Below are 20928 nucleotides of genomic sequence, written 5' to 3'. Positions count from 1 at the left end.
TTAAATCCTATTTTCCATATGACTAATAGTATATCCATGGCATCTCGCGTCCTCACATGGTAGGTTAGCCTTTCCAAATATACATAGTGATAAAGTACTCTAGATTTTCAAAATATTAGGAACAAAATAACACCCAACACCCTAACCGAAAAAAACATACACAACTGTTTTATTTCTCTTGTTCACGTGTCCTTATGGAACTTATAAGTATGGCATAAAACAAAATGGAATGACGCACAGCTAGCTAATTTGCAGTTGCCCCCCCTGGATTTTTTTATAGAAAACATTTTAAACAAATTAACTACGGCCTTGTCTATGTTTATATTTCACGGGAAAATCTATGGAGGTGTCGCTATGTCGTTTTAAATATGGAGAATATGATTTAATCGTAGTGAGTGAGTGCCGCTTTTAGCAACATTTCAGCAATATCACGGCGGCAGACACCAGAAATGGGCTTCACACATTGGAATCGAACCCGGGTCTTCGATTATTTATCGACGGCCATCACATAGAAGGAATACTGCTGAGAGCGGCGTTAAACAACAGTAACATAAAGTAAGACGAGTTCTATGGATGAACAACTTCTTTATTACAATTAGTGCGACGTTTCGGTGTAGATCCTAACACATTTATCAAGCAAGTGATGGATAGTGCTAAGCAACATAGGTATTACTATATATAATTATTAACATCAAAGGTAGAGATGATGGAATCCAGTGGATTAATTGGATGGACATAGGATTTAGCAATTAGGTGTCCATCCAATTAATCCACTGGCTGCCATCATCTCTATCAGTCTGCTTGTTGACTCTGTGTTCATTAGTCATCCACTGGCTTCCAATTATCTTAATCAGCTCTCTGTGTCCATCAATCAATTTACTGTATAAACTTTGATGTTAATAAGTATATATACCTATGTTGTTTAGCACCTCCTACACCTCGACATGGTATGGCACGATGGGCTAATACAAAAACTTTAAAAAATAGGACTCAAAGGTCAGATAATAAACTACATCCAGGACTTCCTAAACAATCGTAAAATAACCGTGGGTATAGACCAAACTCTATCGGACCAATGTCCACTAGAAAATGGTACTCCACAGGGCAGTATCCTCAGCCCCACCCTCTTCAATATAATGATAAACGATCTATTCGAGGGCCTATCCCCTAAAGTAAACACATCAAAATTCGCGGATGATGGAGCCATCTGGATCCGCACTAAAAGCATGAACATGGTCCAAAATCTACTCCAAAAATCTCTTAATAAAATACAACAATGAGCTGACAAATGGGGCTTCTCCCTTAACTCAGAAAAAACAACAGGAATAGTATTCAAACATAAAAACATAAACCCGCCTCCCCAATCCTCCAGCTAAACAATCAAACAATCAAATTTCAAAAACAAACCAAATTCTTCGGACTTATTTTCGATGAACATCTCACCTGGGATGCTCACATCCAAAACCTAACAACTACATGCAGTAAAGACCTAAACACCCTAAGATGCCTAACTGGCTCTAACTGGGGAGCATCCAAAGATACCCTCCTCTCGCTCTACATATCACTAATTAGATCAAAACTAGACTACGGCTGCGCCATATACAACACCCTAAACAACTCTCTATCTAAAAAACTTGACTCAATACAATATCAGGCTCTCAAACTAATTACACGCACCCAACATGGCACCTCCTACACCTCACTTCAGGCTTTAACAGGAGAAATGCCACTAAGTCTACGCAGGGAACAGCTAAGCTTAAATTTCTGGGCCGCGTCCCAATCAAACCCTCTCATCCAAAACTTAATAAACCAAAACATCAGCCCCAAAAACCAAGCTCTAGCTGGTAAACACCCCTTACTTACCCCAATATCCCAAAGAATAACAAACTACCTAAATGAACACCAAATTAAAAATCTTAAACAAAACTGCAAACAATCAAATATCTTCACCCCTAAACTTAAAATACCCAAAATAGACACAACACTAGCTAGCCAAATAAATAAACAAACCGACCCAAACATAGCTAAAACTACCACACTAGCATACATACACGAAAATTGGCCAAATTGGTGTCACATTTACACGGACGGATCCTCAGATCCGACCTCCAAACACACAGGTTTCGGAGTCCATACCACACAACCAACTAAAACCACACGATCCTTCCGACTCCCAAACAACCAATCAATATTCACGGCAGAACTAATGGGCATGGCCTCAGCCCTCCATAATCAAGAATCCAAAAACCACAAAAAAAATCCTTATACTTACCGACTCCCTAAGTGGACTGCAAGCCCTCCAAAACAAAAATACCAAAAACCGACCTAAATTAATAAATCAAATACTTAAAAGCTCCAACGACCTAACTAAGGCAGGCAAACAAATAACCTTCTTGTGGATACCCGCCCACGTAGGAATATACGGTAACGAAAACTACGATAAAGCAGCTAAACTATCCCTCAAAATCCCAGAAATAACCTTAAACTTACCCATCTCAAAATCAGAAATTAAAGTGTAAACAAGCAAAAAATCACAAAAATGGCATAACCTATATCTAAACTCAAATAGCAAAATCAAAAAAGTGCTCAGCAAACCACTAACCAAACCAAAAATTCTCCATCCATCAAAAAAAATCGACAGAGTAATCACTAAACTCCAAACAGGACACACCAACCTAAATAACCACCTAAAAAAAATAAAAAAACACACTACAGGTAACTGCCCACACTGCAAACAACCAGAAACCCCAGAACACGCACTCATCCACTGCACACACTACCTAACACATCGAACCGCATTACAAACCACCCTCAATCTAAACAAGGCTATCACTCTAGAAGCAATACTAAACCCACAAAATAAACTAGAAAACTTCAAGGCCTTAGGCGTATTCTTAATAAAAACGGAACTAATAAAACGCATCTAAAAACACAATAACCTACCAAATCAAAATCACATAAACAAACAAACATCCACCATACCCAGCTTCCTTAGTTCTCCTCCCCAATCCCATCGGCATCTATTCCAAATCTCAAAATTCCCAAATTCTATATGAGCAACCCCTAAAACCCCCCTCTTGGGTTGCACAGACCACCTTCGCCCCTTTCGAAAACACATTAAATGGCCTGGCCGGGCCCGTGTGCGAAATACGCATCAGTCGGAAAGCGCACGTTAAATCTCCAAAGTAAGTAAGTAAGTAAGCTCCTCCTACACCTCACTTCAGGCCTTAACAGGAGAAATGCCACTAAGTCTACGCTAAGCTTAAATTTCTGGGCCGCGTCCCAATCAAACCCTCTCATCCAAAACTTAATAAACCAAAACATCAGCCCCAAAAACCAAGCTCTAGCTGGTAAACACCCCTTACTTACCCCAATATCCCAAAGAATAACAAACTACCTAAATGAACACCAAATTAAAATTCTTAAACAAAACTGCAAACAATCAAATATCTTCACCCCTAAACTTAAAATACCCAAAATAGACACAACACTAGCTGGCAAAATAAATAAACAAATCGACCCAAACATAGCTAAAACTACCACACTAGCATACATACACGAAAATTGGCCAAATTGGTGTCACATTTACACGGACGGATCCTCAGATCCGACCTCCAAACACACAGGTTTCGGAGTCCATACCACACAACCAACTAAAACCACACAATCCTTCCGACTCCCAAACAACCAATCAATATTCACGGCAGAACTAATGGGCATGGCCTCAGCCCTCCATAATCAAGAATCCAAAAACCACAAAATAAATCCTTATACTTACCGACTCCCTAAGTGGACTGCAAGCCCTCCAAAACAAAAATACCAAAAACCGACCTAAATTAATAAATCAAATACTTAAAAGCTCCAACGACCTAACTAAGGCAGGCAAACAAATAACCTTCTTGTGGATACCCGCCCACGTAGGAATATACGGTAACGAAAACTACGATAAAGCAGCTAAACTATCCCTCAAAATCCCAGAAATAACCTTAAACTTACCCATCTCAAAATCAGAAATTAAAGTGTAAACAAGCAAAAAATCACAAAAATGGCATAACCTATATCTAAACTCAAATAGCAAAATCAAAAAAGTGCTCAGCAAACCACTAACCAAACCAAAAATTCTCCATCCATCAAAAAAAATCGACAGAGTAATCACTAAACTCCAAACAGGACACACCAACCTAAATAACCACCTAAAAAAATTAAAAAAACACACTACAGGTAACTGCCCACACTGCAAACAACCAGAAACCCCAGAACACGCACTCATCCACTGCACACACTACCTAACACATCGAACCGCATTACAAACCACCCTCAATCTAAACAAGGCTCTCACTCTAGAAGCAATACTAAACCCACAAAATAAACTAGAAAACTTCAAGGCCTTAGGCGTATTCTTAATAAAAACGGAACTAATAAAACGCAATTAAAAACACAATAACCTACCAAATCAAAATCACATAAACAAACATCCACCATACCCAACTCCCTTATTTCTCCTCCCCAACCCCATCGGCATCTATTCCAAATCTCAAAATTCCCAAATTCTATATAAGCAACCCCTAAACCCCCCTCTTGGGTTGCACAGACCACTTTCGCCCCTTTCGGAAACACATTAAATGGCCTGGCCGGGCCCGTGTGCGAAATACGCATCAGTCGGAAAGCGCACGTTAAATCTCCAAAGTAAGTAAGTAAGTAAGCACTAAATAAAAACACCAAAAACCGTCCCAAACTTATAAACCAAATACTAAAAAGCGCAAACAACTTAACTGAGGCAGGCAAACAAATAGTATTCATCTGGATCCCCGCCCACGTAGGAATATACAGCAGCGAAAACGCCGATAAAGCTGCTAAACAATCCCTCAAAATCTCTGAAATAAGCTTAAATCTACCCATATCAAAATCAGAAATCAAAAGTATCAACAAACGAAAAATCAATAAAAAATTGCATAGCCTCTATGTAAAATCAAATAGCCAAATTAAAAAGGTTCTAAAAAACCCCTTAACTAAACCAAAAATCCTCCATCCATCAAAAAAATCGACAGAATAATCACTAAACTCCAAACAGGACACCCCAGCCTAAATAGCCACCTAATTTTTTTTTCAAAAAACACGCAACAGGAAAATGCCCACACTGCAAACACCTAGAAACCCCAGAACACGCACTCATACACTGCACCCACTACCAAACACACCGAGCTACACAACAAACAACCCTCAATCTAAATAAGGCTCTTACTCTAGAATCAATCTTAAACCCACAAAATAAAATAGAAACATTTAAAGCCCTAGGCGTATACTTAATTAAAACAGACCTAATTAAGCGCATCTAATACCCAACAAACTACCAAAACATACCACATAAACCAACAATCACACCTTAATCAGCTCCCTTAGTCCGCCCCCCATACCCCCTTGGCATTTATTGGCATAAAAATTCCAAATTTTCTATACAAGCAACCACTAAACACCCCCCCCCCCCCCCCGGCCAGGCCCGTGTGCGAAATAAGCTAGAAGTCGGAAAGCGCACGTAAAATCTCCAATGTAAGTAAGTAAGTAGCACTATCCATCACTTGCTTGATAAAGGTGTTAGGATCTACACCGAAACGTCGCACTAATTGTAATAAAGAAGTTGTTCATCCATAGAACTTCATCACACCAACTTCTAAATGCCACTGAAAGAAGTAACAGTAACACACACACACACACACACACACACACACACACAAAATATCCGTTAGAATTCAGCACCAGACATACATAAATGCAATACAAAATTAAATGTATACATGTGAAATGCATCGATCCTTATTCGTGTGTTATTTCTGTATATTTATTGTGTTTTGTTGAATTTTCAACTGACGTGTGTGAAACATAAATATGTGTGTGATAGTCTGTGGGGAAAGCATTATCATGAACGTGTGCACATGCGCAGTAAGCACCCAAACATAAGTTCATTGCTCAACAAGGGGAATTTAAGTCTCTGGTTCCACGTCTCTGTCCATTTCTCCATTGTCTTTGGGACAAGAAAAGCCTTGGAAGATGACTCGTACGTATTTCATAGATATTCAGTATTCACAACACCAAGATGAAATATTTGCATAAATAAAGTCCCTTGCAGTAAATTAAACAAATGAGGTCACGGGTGGAAACTGACAGGCTCTGAGAGTCAGAGACGGAGTGACGTATTTTGTGATGAGACGTGTTTTAAGCCCTCTAGATTCTCTTGCCAAGCAATACACAATATCGTGCCAATACTGACAGTCGTAAATATTGACAGTAATTTATGTTGATGTTTATTCACCGTTCGATTGCTGAAAAATAACAGTAACAGATCATGGAAACAACATTCCGAGTTCGTCAGTGGGGTGTCACTGTCACATTTATGATAAAAGCAAATCTGGAGAATCTGGGAAAATATTGCGGAAACTATTATAACATCAAGTTATTAACAATGTATGTACATAAAGGACACAAAACAAATCCGAATGATACATTTGTGTCCTAATCCGATAATTGAATAATGAATACATTTAGCGCGAGCAAATTTTCATTAATTATCTGAGGAGCAGCAGCAATCATATTCAGATGTAAAATGGCTCCAGACATTTCCCAACATGGACATATCCCACAGGACAATTCTTAGGCAGGTTCAAGTAGGTGAAAGCAGCTGTCACCTTCTCTGGAACCATTAATACCAGGGTGGAATAGGTCTTCAGGGCCTACCTTTAGAATACTGTACCACAAACTTTTCAAACACGTGATAATACCCTATGACGTAATTTGTAGTATTTTGTTGCCAGCCACACCGGCGAAACAAGGCCCTGTGATGTCAGGGGTCATCAAGTGTGCATAAGCTCCTCCCAGTGATCTATCATCTCTACACGCAATGTCATTCAATACACCCAGCGGTGTTGAGAGTTGAATATTTGTTTACTATATATAGTCTGTGGCGGCACATTTTATAGCAAGCGTTAGTTTACGAAAGCACTTTTATTTTTTTTATTTAAAAAAAAAAAAATTCTCTCGTAATTCAAGTGGCTAAAATGGTTATAAATGGGAACTACTATACATATATATTATTTTTTTCGGTTCATTAATTTTCGTTATTATGCACAAGAATGCAGTTTATTAGGGATATTATATTGGCGCTGAACACATCCAAATGTCGCCAGTGTTAGGGTAGGATACCTCCAAGGTCTATCCATAGCCCTTGGATCCCCTTTACGATCAATCACCCCTTTACAATCATTAGGGTAGGGTACCTGTTTAGTGGCTATTAGATTACTCAAACTCTATCCTTAGCCCTTGGATCCCCTTTACAATCAATCAACCCTTTACGATCATTAGGGTTAGGTAGTTTAGTGGCTATTATAGATTCTATAGCGGCTCCTAATATTCTTCACACAAGAACGTCGAGTAAAAAGGATGAAATGGTTTTGTGTCGAATATTTTGGCTACTGGAAACTGTCTTGGAACATTCACACATGCCACTTTCGCTGGCTACATATTTTCAGTACTGATTCAAAAGCGTACTCACCGTTGTGTCGTCACTAGCCATGCTCATGCCTCCCTTGTTCCTTACTATTATCCACATCATCCTTACAGTGTTCCCTACCCCAAAAAACACCCGACGAATTATTGAATACTCGAGAATTCGACATCTGACGCCTGAAGCCATTTTCAGTTCGCGCCATATCGCCTCATTCCTCACCACTCGGTGTCTTGAAGATTACGGAATGGGACAAGTGTGCCAAATGGCATCGGGATCAATTCGTAAGTGTCCGTAGACTAAAGTCACGAGACACCATGCCTACCCATAATCTTCGTAAGTGTCTGTCACTTGTTCGACCCTTTTCGTTCAGTTCCGTAATGTCGAAGACATGACTAGGTAAATTTGCACTTAGTTTTACAATGTGGATGTAGCTCAGTCGGTTAGCTGTCGGGCTAACAATCCGAAGGTCACAAGATCGCGTCCGACGGATTCTCACAAAAACTGGTCGCTTGTCTTTGAGTCATGTGACCTACGGCAGAGATCGTCCTCACGAGAAGTTGTGGTACTGTATTCTAAAGGTGTTCCGTCTTCAGCAACCCATGCTTGACGTAAAAGGTGACTAAACTTGTCGTAAGAGGCGACTAACAGGATCGGTTGGTCAGACTCGCTGATTTGGTTGATGCATGTCATCGTATCCCAAATGTGTGGATCGATGCTCATGATGTCAATGACTGGATTGTCTGATCCAGACTTGATTATCTCGCTGTCATATGGTTGGAATATTGCTGTGTGGAGTTAAATAACTAACAAAACAAACAAACAAAAAGCTCCTTCTCAATTTTCTCTGCCTTCTTTACTAAGTTTTCAAAAGTTACATCAATAATTTTTGTCTCATTTATGGATTCAGTGCTATCCTGTAATACTACCAGTGCAATACTACAGTATCATCAGTGATCACAAGATCAATCCTCAGAAGTTCTTCGATTGGGATACTACTTACTTACATGTTGTCAAAATTTCCCTTCCCTTCCATTACTATTTGAAAGTATTATCCTTAGATATTCCGTGCTCTGATAGGTAAGGATGGGTCTGTATTATGACTATTTAACTTTCTCAATGATAGGTGGGGGCACGGGAGGCCCACTTGTCTGTTGCACCACAGATCGTTGTGCAGAGATGCATCCCTTGGGCACGCCAGAAACCTATGATTGAGGGTTCGACTAATAATGAAAAGTCATTAATTTTTTTCTATTTATTATTTCAGTATTTCTCGTAAGCCAACTCAAAATAATAGTCACAGAAATGTTTTACCTTGTGAACCACGTCGTTGTGAGAAAAGCTCTTTGGCATCAGAGTACAATGATATGAAGTCGGTCAGGTCATAGTACCTGGCTTTCTGATCCTCATTTTACTATTTTGGTGAGCTCCTATGACAAGCATGAAATACATGTTCTGGGAACCTGTTCTGCCCTGGGATCCCCACCAGTGGTGTAATCCAGGGTGCGAAGAGATTACCAGTACCCCACACTTGTCATAAAATAATCACTGGTTTTTGTATGTTCACTCAATTGACTGATATTGGAATTCTCCGATGTAAATTTTGAAACCATTAACATTTTAGTAATTCCAATTCATCCTGTGGGGCCACGGGTGGCCCAGTTGTCTGAGGTGCCATGATTCGCTCTGCGGAGTTGCACCCCTTTGGCACACCCGAAACCTATGATTGTGGGTTCAAATCCCAGTTCACTCCAACTGCTCTGGCTACAAAACAAATGCAATGGAACATGTAGGCCTGTGGATTCAAATCCTGGTTAGCCCAGATTATGTTTCTAGGTTTGTCAGCACCATACCCATGCTCGTGGGTTTCTACGAAGTGGTAAACATCTGAGACCTGCATGAATTAGGGCTTTCCTCCCACATTAAGCTGACATGCCGTGATATAACTGGAATACTGTTAAAATCTGCGTTAAATTCAAATTATTGAGGCTTTTAACTGAGAGTTTGCAAAGTTGTGTATTGTGTACATATATCCAAGCTGGTTGACAGCAACAACCTCATTAGTTGGGCCATTTGAAACATGGAGAATTTCATAATAAAATTTGGTGCAAATGAAATTTCACTCTACATGACATTATGACACAAGTATCATGATATATATCGTTGCATGGGGTTTATGAGTATCGTGACCATCCTATTCTTCAAATCAGTGCTTCATGGTTTAGTGGATAGAGCATCTGTCAAGAGAATGAAGGTCAGTGGTTAGATTCCCGGCCACGTCATACCAAAAGATGTTAAAGATGGTACTTGATGTTTCCCTGCCTGGCACTCGGCATTAAGGGCATATAACAAGGACTGGTTGGCTTGGAGTCTGTATACTGTGTCATAGTGGGGTGTCCATGTTGAAACTCAGTGGGCTATCACTATGAAACTGGTATAAGGCTGGACTAGTACAAGATCATGCACGAGTGTGTGAAATGATCTTGAATCAACGTTCAACCCCATTTCACCACACCTCAAGTCAATGTTAATTGCAGTTGACTCAATTGGAAATGGTGTTTGCTCAGGTGGAAACCAGCGGGACAAGGCCCGTGAGAAGAACATGAAGAAGCAGCAGCAGGTTGACAAGCAGAGAGCTGCCAAGAATAAGACCGGCAACAAAGGCATGTCCCTTGAAGAGCGCCGACACAGGTAAAATAAAGACAGTTTACATTTACAGCACCAACATGCTCTGGTTCATGGCTTGTAGCAATTTGCCAGGGCTGGAGGAATGGCGGAGGCTGTGACCCAGCTCATAGGTTAGAACTACGGATGCTAGCTCAAACATTTTTTGCTTGTATCTGCAAAGTCAGGCCACCCTTTTTTTTTAACTTGCTTTACAGATTTCTTACATGAAAATACCTGGTAGGTTGTGGGGGGAGCAATTTCATTTCTTCTGCTCACTATGGGTCCGCTGGTATAAAAAAATATAGCTGGTTTAATGTGGGAGGAGAGTCTGCAACACAGCTGTTGCTTTGAGCCATGCAAACCTGACGAATCTAGCAGGACTACTGTTGTGCATCTATGCTTTCAATCAATTTCAGGAACAACAGCACACTTTATTTTGACTCCCATGTTTTATGACAACTTCATTGGGTGTTTAGTAATCTGAAGAAGACAAATTCACATTTCAACCAAATTTACAGTAAAGCAAACGGGTGCAGGGGCACGGGTGGCCCAGTCGCCTTATGATTCGCTGTGATTTGCAGTGCAGAGTTACGTCCCTTTGATCACGCCAGAAACAGGATCGTGGGTTTGAATCCAGGTTCGCCCTGCTAATGTTTCTAGGATTGTCAGCACCATACCGGTGCTCGTGAGTTTCACCGAAGTGGTAAACGTCTAAGACCTGCATCACTTTGGACTTTCCTCCAATATTAAACTGACATGCTGTGAAGGCAAATTTAACTACATTTGGACAAGTTCAGCATTCATGCATGACAAAACGAAGACTAACATAAGCAAACAAAAACCATTTGAACATAATAAACTCTAAACCATTTGTAGAATTACTGTCCACACCTGATGACATAAAATTAGACATATTGAGCTCTGAAACTTGAAAAATGTTGGAAATTAAACTTGAGAATGTTGTCGTTAGTCTAATGTTAAATCTCATTGATATATGATATGTGGACATAATGCAGGCAGTGTGTAACATGTCTCAACTCTGTAAATTGTCTGTCACCACGCTCCAGATGTTATCTTTCTTTTTTCAGGGACGCAGAGATAATGCGACAGAAACAGTCAAAGAAAGGCGATGATGGTGGCAGTGGTGGTGAAGGAGCTGTTGAAGGAGCTGTTGGGGGTCAGTGACCTGTTGACCCCTAAAATGACCCTCTGAGAGTTGACTTGGATTCTTTGTGTAGGGAAATACTTGTTGTCTGATTTGACAAAGGGGAACTTTGGTGGAAAGTCTCGTGAAATGTCCTGATCACTGTGAATACAATCATGTATCATAACATTCTGTTATCAGTTCTGTAATATATAAAAAAACAACCTGTTAACAGTGTAGCTTCTCTATGGATTTTATATATTTTATGTGGCTGTAGTATTTGAAATGGTTGCAGGTTTTAAGAAGTCTCTTGGAAATTTGGTCCATTCCTTGTGAGATTAACAAGACTGGTATTTTTCATAACAATGACCAGGCAGACTTTTTTATACAAAAGACAAATAGTCAACAGCACAAATATGTAGGCTGACATTTTCTATAATTCTGAGGTTCCTTTGTATACTCATATCATCAACATACAGATGGCCTCTTTGAGAAATGTCTAATAAACCATGTTCAGATATCTTTATATTGGCTTGCTTTGTTTCTTTGTTTTAGGTATTTAAATTTGGTAAGAGAACATGGCCCCATGGCCTTAGGTGCCAATGTTTCCTTGAGAGTTACATCCCTTAGCCATGCCAGGATCCACTGATAATTGGTTTGACTCCCATATTCGTATGATTAATATTCATGATTTGTCAGTGCCACAGATCTTTGAAACTCTTATCCTGAATAGGTAGGGTCTTGTCATTAATTATAGGGAGTGTGGGTCATCATGAAAAAATGTTATAGGGGCGGGTTGGGGTGTTTGTGTTGGCAGACAACATGGAAAGAAAGAGAACTTGTTCTTATTTGATATGAGACAGTATTGAATCCCATGATAATTGAAAATAACACATGTTATTTGCAATCAAAATGTGAGGAAAATTAGTGCATGTTTGTGAAAGTGCGGTACATCTGTTCTGTGCTTTGAAGATCAATATGTGATTAAGGGAAAAAGAGAGGCAACATCTGCATGGGCTACACAGGACTATCACACGTAGACACTAGGCAGACTTGGTTTGGAATGACGTGGTTGACAATCAATAGATAACATGTGTTGGAAGTGACGTTTTGAAGTTACTGATCTTTGTTGAAAACCCATTTGGTATTGAGTATAGGAAAAGTCCTCCATGCTCCCCCAAAGGACTTAAACGGTAATTGAATGGTTGGTGTTTTTGTATTTGTACCCAGACTATTGTGTATTGGTCATCCTTTGTGGGATTGGGGTCACTGGTGGACCAGTCCTCAAAGGTGCTGCTGCAGAGTTGTGTCCCTTGGACACACCAGAAACCTATGATTGTGTTAAATCCAGCCTCGATTGTTTCTTGTTTGTTAGCACCATACACAAGTGGTAAACGTTTGAGACCTGCATCACTTCAGGCTTTCCTCCCACATCAATCTGACAGGCCAGGCCCTAATGTAACAGGAATATAGTATTCTGTTCTAAGCAGGGTTAAACCAAACTCACTCTCACTCACTCACTTTGTGGGGTTTTGGTTCAGGCTTTGGAAGGCCAGTTAGTACAAGAATGGTGCTGACAAGCCAAGAAACGTAAGTTAAGCAAACTGCAGCGCCTTAGTGGACTAGGCCATCCCTCTCAACATCAAACAAGATTCATCAGAAGGTGACAACTCCCCCCTGGCCCCCACAAATTTGAAAGAACAAATCATCTGACTGTTACTTTAAGTCCAACTTGATGAGAGAATTTCTACCAGTATCTAATCTGTCTCTCCATATGCAAGAATAGTTATTGACCCATCATAACAATACCATGGAATAGGGATTAGAAACTTTGTATTTCTATGTAAGGTACACACCAATATGAACAGTCAAAGTAAAACTTGTTGGATGGTAACGCAAAAAAATATAAATTCTAAAAGTCCCTAAATAGCAGAAGGCACCAGTTGACAACCTGGTCTATGCGTGTGAAAAGTGTCATGGAAGTATTCTATTAGCTTTAGAGATATGGTGCGGCAGTCGTATTCAAACTGATTGCCATGGAAACGCAAAAAAATATAAATTCTAAAAATCCCTAAATAGAAAAAGGCACCAGTTGACAGCCTGGTCTGTGTGTGCATGGTTTCAAAAGAGTACCATATAGTTTTACAGATATGTCTCGGACAAACACCACTGTGAACATAGTCAAAATCTAACTTGTTTCCATGGAAACAGGGGACAATGAAATTTTGAAAAATCCCTAAATAGCAAAAGGCACTACTTCAGCCACTGGTTAATAAGTGTACAAAGTTTGGATGAAAAAACTTTCCCGGTTTTCAAGTTATGCTCCGGAAACGAAATACGGACGGACAGATAGACCAGATGATGACTATATTACTATAAAAACGGTTTATGACAGTCACAAAAAGCTCATTTCCGCTCTAACAGTGGACACAGAGAAGGACGTCCACCCTGCAGACGTCATTCTTCACGTTCCTGTATGTTCTGTCTTCAGGTGGCCGCTTCACAGCTCGTGTATCGCATGCTATGATCGCAATAATAATAGAAGGATCAGTTAATCAATTGCCTTTCTTAAATGGTAAGAATACTTTCTTAAATGGTAAGAATACCATTGTGACATGCCTACACAAATCCATAAAACATGGCCACGGGAATACACCCTGGTATTAAGCCACACAACGGAGGGCATTTATGACATGCCGAGAAAACGTTTTGAAACACGCTTATTATCCATTCCAACGAGTACCCTTGTAACATGCACCAGGTAACCTTTTCCCTATGGGTTCATTTGACTGTCTTGCTGTACGAACGGAGGCTTTCAAGTGACTAGCGATCATTCCTTAATAAGAGTGAAAAGAGCATAAACTGACGCCGTGGACATTGTGCCCCTTTCATAAAGCCTCCAATTCATACAGACCTACTTCTACATTACCTCGCTACACACATGGCTCCTCGGGTTCAGCCTGAGTGAGCGAGTTAACGCTGCTTTGAACAGTATTCAGTTTTATGACGGAGTGTAAGCTTAATTTGGGAGGCAAGTCCATGAGAAACCCACGAGCACGTATGAAACTATAGTGCTGAGACGCCAATGTGCATAACTGTCATCTACCAACGATCATCATATCCTGTTACGATTAAGGGAGTCAACTCCGCACAACGATTTGAAATGGATGTAGTGAGTGAGTGAGTGAAATAGTTGGGTTTAGCGCCGCTTTTAACAGTATTCCAGTTATATCACAGCTTAATGAGGGAGGAAAGGCCGAAGTGATGCAGGTCTCAGACGTTTACCACTTCGGTGAAACCAACGAGCACGGGTATGGTGCTGACAAACCTAGAAACATAATCGGGGCGAACCGGTATTCGAACCCACAATCATAGGTTTTTGGCGTGCCCAAGGGACGCAACTCTGCACAGCGAATCGCTGCGCCTTAGACGACTGGGCCACCCGTGCCCCCGAAATGGATGTAGAGTTCAACGTAGCTGTTGTGTTTCGTCTCCATTATAGTTTCTCAATATTTGCAGTTGTCCCAGTTGCTATCCGTGATGCATTGCGGTGAATAAATAACGTTAACCATGGGGCCATACTAATTTACGGAGTTCAATGGCAGCTGTTAAAGTTATTGAGTCAAGAGAAACCGTATCAAGTTAATGTTGTATGTTTTCAGGAACTTGATACCGACATCTATTCCGAGTATATCTCTTGTGATTCTGTATTGGTCCCAGACCATGGTTAAGTGGAAATGAAAGGGCAGATAACATCGCTAAGTCTGGTTTAGGAATAAAAGAGGTATCTGTAACATCATTTAAACCCTGCCCCAAAGAGTTCTTATAAATGGACGTATAAACCTATCTTAAAGTGCAGGCAGAAAATATGTGAGTATTCAGCTCCTGGTAGACCTTTACATAATTACTTAGGACGTGATAAATCTCCCTTCAAAATCTACAGTGGAGAAGAAGAGAGGAAGATATTCTCACAGCCTCGTTCTGGTCATCGTGGGCATGCCCAAAGAAGCATTATTCATGAAGATATCTCCCAGTGTTGCAGTCACTGCACGCTGTGATCAGGTTCCGGAAACAATGGTAAACCTTAAACTGAATGTCCCAAAAGATCCGAGATGGGCAGTGTTGGTTAAGGACTCAATTTGTCTTGCTACAAAAATAGGCCCACAAACCTGTATACGAGCTGTCTTGGATGTTGTGTCCAAGTGTGGAAAACTTGATGTTTTATAAGCATCTATATTTATTTTAATGTTTTCTTATATTCTTGTAGCTGCTCTTTTATTGCATTTGATTTTAACTGTCTGACCACCCGTTGAGTTGGTTCTAAAGCATTGTTAATAATTATAAAATGTGAAGATTTAATTTTTTCTTAATTAATTTGTCGTATGCTCTGTGTGTAGGCCGGGTTCGCTCCTTGTCGATACTAATCAGTTCAGGTTGATATTAAAGCAAATTTATTGCACTGATACAAAGAAAATTTAATGATGTAATAACAAGTCGTCAAATGGTACTAGATTTCACATCTCCAACCGGATTCGAACATGGGAAGGTAGTCGCACAGGCCACGGCAACATTGTATACAGTGTGCGGGGCATTAACAAATACTGTTTTATTGGGTATGCTATCCTATCCTATGAACATACGTGGAATCTGTTAGCGTTTTCGTTAAAACAAACGAACATGCAGGAAATATGCAGTGACAAAACCACAATCATTAGAAATATATGGCAAAAAGCACAGTCCATTGCACTATTCCGACTATATCATAAGCATGTGATTAAGAACCACTATCAATTATGGATGAGTGAGTGAGTTATACACCGCTTTTAGCAATATTCCAGCAATATCACGGCGGGGGGACACCAGAAATGGGCTTCACGCATTGTACCCATATCGGGATTCGAACCCGGGTCTCCGGCGTGACGAGCGAACGCTTTAACCGCTAGGCTACCCGACCGCCTCCAATTATGGATGAAAGCAGGTGTTCGCGAAAAGGTGAGCGTATGGCACCCCTTACAAACATATATGTAAAGACAAGTAAAGAGTTCACCTGACAAAAACAGTGGTACAGTTGATATCAGTCAGCATGTATATAGGGAATTGCTTTCTACCTCATTTTTATCCGTTAGGAGCCATATTTACAAATGTTCTCCACATGTCTCACGCATATTTGCTAAAAGAAAGCCACGTGCAAGTGGTATTTATGCGATCGTTAAAATGCTCGAGTTGGTCCAACATGCACTGTATACTTGCCCCAAACATGTATTCACAGCCCGGGTTGCCAACAGGGCGAGTTGCACGTGCGAAAGGTACAGGGAACATTTTCACGTGCATCACGCATGCTGCGGCGACTCCCACAGTATTCTCAAAGTTAAGCTTATTTGAATGAAAATTTTGATGTCTTTTTCATTACGGTTATCAAACTATTATTACCGACACGTCAGGTGCTAAGGTTCTCTGAGGCCATAGTTTAAATCGGTGGTGTCTAATCACTGACATGGATAGTCTGCGATGGTGTTCTAACCTTTACTTGAGCGCCGACGATGAAATAAGAGATCGGTTGGTCAGGCTCTATGACTTGGCTGTTGATGTGTCATCATACATCATACCGTATTTCCTCTATTAGACAACGTGTTAAAATACACGCCGGCCTCTTAACCGACGTCGGGTCCAAAATTATATAGAATCTGGGCCCCCGTTAGACGCCGGATCAATCTTTGGATATACACTGTACTTAACAACAAAAGTCCCTGTGACACCAATGTTTTAGTGTATTTTTCAAACATGTAAAGTTTGGTTTTCAATATTGTAGTACATGTATGGAATCAAGTCACAAAAACGCAACTGCTACAGAAAAGCATGCATTCCATGCAAAAGTTAACTTTTATGCAAGTCCCATGCATTTCACTACCCAAGAATGGGTATAAAAACATGTGCGTTAACGGGAATTCATATGCATTGTTAAGCATCGTACTGACAACAACCACTCAGAAAAACAACAAAATTACGCAATTATTCAACATTATGAAATGCCACGCCTGTCCGAAAATGAGCGTCTGCTTGATTGCATTGGTATGCTTGAAGCAGGATCGAGTCAACGTGATGTTGCAAAACAATTTCACGTCCACTGAAACACCATTTGGTGTTTATGGCAACGTTGGCAACAGACGAATGCAGTCAGAGACCATCCTTGGAGTGGCAGGCCACGCGTAACCAATAATCGACAAGACAACTGGATTGGAACAACACACCTACGAAATCGATTCCAGCCAGCAACAGTGACTGCAAGAAGCATCCCTGGCCTTCGATGAATATCTTCACAAACCGTACGTCGTCGCCTCAGATGTGCAGGGATTGTCGCCAGAAGACCCGCCAGACGTCTCATTTTAACAGGAAACCACCGTCAAGCACGTCTACAGTGGTGCAGACAGCGTCTACGCTGGACGGCCGTGCAGTGGGGACAAGTTCTATTCACTGACGAGATGGACAGATTCGAGTGTACCGACGACGAGGTGAACGTTACGTCAATCATTGTGTCATGGAAGAAGATCGGTTCGGGGGCGGCAGCGTTATGGTATGGGGTGGGATTACAGCAAGACAGAGGGCCCGTTTGATAGTGGTAGAAGGAAATCTCAATGGACAGCACTACCGCGACGAGATCATCGGCCCTGTTATTCTACCGTTTTTGCGTCGTCGTGGCCCAGGCATTACCTTTCAACATGACAACGCCCAGCCACATATTGCTCGACTTGTTCAGGTTTCTCTTCAACAAAACAACGTGAATATCATCCCCTGGCCGGCTCGCTCCTCTGATCTCTCACCAATCGAGCACATGTGGGATCAGATGGATCGACGTCTACCACGTGTTCCACGGACACGCCAGGAACTTCGAAACTGCTCCAGCAGATATGGACAGATATCCCACAGGACTTAGTGCGACGCCTGGTCCATTCCATGAGACGAAGATATGTTGCTTGCATCGCAACCAGAGTTGGACACACACGCTATTGATTTGTAAATTGACATTTTCGCATGTTCATGGTTTGTTTTTTTATGAAATCACGCATTTTTTAAAGTCAGTATGGCAAATTAAACCATTTGAACACTTACAGGAGTCTTTTATCTGTTGCAGTCCGAAATTGTTCAGATTTGGTAAAAAAACATAACTTTGCAGTATATAATTAACAATTCCTATCACATTAACTTGTGGCATGTAATGATGACAACCTTCACTTAATAATGACCGGGGGGCACGGGTGGCCCAGTCGTCTAAGGCGCAGCGATTCGCTGTGCAGAGTTGCGTCCCTCGGGCACGCCAGAAACCTATGATTGTGGGTTCGAATCCCGGTTCGCCCCGATTATGTTTCTAGGTTAGTCAGCACCATACCCGTGCTCGTGGGTTTCACCGAAGTGGTAAACGTCTGAGACCTGCATCACTTCGGGCTTTCCTCCCACATTAAGCTGACACGCCGCGATATAACTGGAATACTGTTAAAAGCGGCGTTAAACCCAACTCACTCACTCACTCACTAATAATGACCTCTTCCTGCAAATATACTCTTTGTATGACTTGCACAATTTGGTATTTGGTGACGTTGTATTTTGCCAATGTAACCGGATGTAATGGATGCCGGGCCAACGGATTGCGCGAACTAGCCCGGGGCATCTTATTGTTGAAATAAGTTATTTGATAAGTTTGTTTGTTGTTTAACACCGCACTCAGCAGTATTCCAGCTGCATGACGGCAGTCTGTAAATAATCGAGTCTGAACCAGACAGTCCAGTGATTGACATCATGAGCATCGATGCACGCAACTGGAATACGATGACATGCATCAACCAAGTCAGCGGGCCTGACCTCCCGATCTCGTTAGTCGCCTCTTACGACAAGCATCGTCGCCTTTTACGGCAAGAATGGGTTGCTGAAGACCTATTCTAACCCGGATCTTCACGGGTTTATTAATAAGTAGGGACCAAGATGGCGTAGATCGTTGCTCATGCCATCAGTCACTGGTCGATACTAGGTTATTTACAGGCCATTGGATATAACTGAATATTTACTCAAAGCATATTTGCACTCTCAGTCATTTTACATGTTTTTTTACAAACATTAGGGTTGGCTCATATTCAACAACAATATTTTATGTAAAATCGTTAATAATACCTCATATTTCGTGTATCCACGATTTCCTAAATACCCTATAACAGTACAGAGCTCAGAATGACTATTCAGCATATGATGTTTTCAAACTGCCCTTGCATACTGAACTCAGACCTTATCTGTTTGGTGTATTATTCTCAGATTACTTGTTATAACAGAGACCGCATCAGCGCCCCGTATCTGGTTGCTAGAACTATCTTGAGGGCGATGTCCGAGTAACTGTCAAATCCTTAAATCTAATGGAGCAGAGGCCTATCTTTTCTGAGTGATTTAGAATTTAAAGTTGCATCGGCATTATTTCAGCCATGGAGCAATTTTCTAAGGCATGGAGAGTTTTTTCCCTACTTAAAACACATACCTACTTTCCGACTTCGACAAAACATTCTCTTGTGGAGTGATGGACTGAGTTTGGTTTAACACCGCTTTGCACGTTACTGCAGTTATCAGCTTATCTCTTGTGTAAAATATACTCTAGAAAAAGTAGGGAATCAAGAAATGTAAATGTTGATACTAAGTATTAGACCAAAGGTAAATGTTGACGACAAACACCCTATGCAAGGACGTTTGTCTGTAGTGAGTGAGTGTGTATTGTTTTACGCCGCTTTTAGCAATATTCCAGCAATATCACGGCGGTTGACACCAGAAATGGGCTTCACACATCGTACCCATGTCGGGAATCGAACCCGGGTCTTCGGCGTGACGAGCGAACGCTTTAACCACTAGGCTACCCGACCGCCCCGTTTATGTCTGTAAAAGGTACCACAAAAACACATGCACTTTTTGGCACTTTTTGGCACTTGCTTGGATTTATGGCGTTGTCTTGTCTGGGGACGTCGAAAATGAACGTCAGTCAAGATCTGAGCTCTAATGACGGATTTGGCGGTGGATCGGTTATGGTGTGGCATCTCTATGACTGACCGAACCCCACTCCCATACTGTGCAGGGAAGGGTCACTGGACAGTACTATCCAGATAACATACTGACAATATACTTGTCCCGTTTCGGTCGACGTTATGTCTTCCAGGACGACAACGCCGTGCTCACAGTCCGCGAATCGTCAATCCTCACCACCAGCAGCACAACATCCACAGAATGCTATGGCCAGCAATGAGCCCAGACCTTCCCCCCACTGTCTGGGACATGCTAGCGAGCCGTTTATTGTTTATGACGGCGGTCTGTAAATAATCGAGTCTGGACAAGACAATCCAGTGACTGATATCATGAGCATCGATCTAAGCCATTTGGATATGATGACGTGCATCAACAAAGCGAGCCTGACCCTGATCCCGTTAGTCGCCTCTTACGACAAGCATCGTGCCTGTTACGGCAAGCATTGGTTGTTGAAGACCGGATCTTCATGGGCCCCTCGGCTATGGCCAGCAATGAGCCCAGACCTTCCCCCCACTGTCTGGGACATGCTAGGGAGACGTTTATTGTTTATGAAGGCGGTCTGTAAATAATCGAG

The 20928-nt window shown here is 41.3% G+C and overlaps 1 protein-coding gene across 1 annotated transcript; it reads left to right on the top strand.

Annotated features, from left to right (window-relative positions):
* The first annotated feature begins 5915 nt into the window (after nucleotides 1-5915).
* LOC124131562 (putative SERF-like protein) lies at nucleotides 5916-11832 on the top strand. Its single transcript, XM_046494910.1, has 3 exons — nucleotides 5916-6052; nucleotides 10063-10186; nucleotides 11251-11832. Exons 1-3 carry the CDS (start codon nucleotides 6046-6048, stop codon nucleotides 11345-11347), a joined length of 228 nt encoding a protein of 75 aa, XP_046350866.1. The 5' UTR covers nucleotides 5916-6045; the 3' UTR covers nucleotides 11348-11832.
* Nucleotides 11833-20928: the final 9096 nt, after the last annotated feature.

This window comes from Haliotis rufescens, unplaced genomic scaffold, assembly GCF_023055435.1.
Source record: "Haliotis rufescens isolate VD_foot unplaced genomic scaffold, xgHalRufe1.0.p SCAF_1, whole genome shotgun sequence".
In the NCBI taxonomy this organism is placed as follows: domain Eukaryota; kingdom Metazoa; phylum Mollusca; class Gastropoda; order Lepetellida; family Haliotidae; genus Haliotis; species Haliotis rufescens.
This window is presented reverse-complemented; position numbering and strand designations above follow the sequence as displayed.

Bases quoted from the DNA above. Each gene is read 5' to 3' on its own strand.
- LOC124131562 (XM_046494910.1), top strand. The intron at 10,187-11,250 runs GTAAAATAAAGA...TTCTTTTTTCAG, and splicing joins CTTGAAGAGCGCCGACACAG to GGACGCAGAGATAATGCGAC.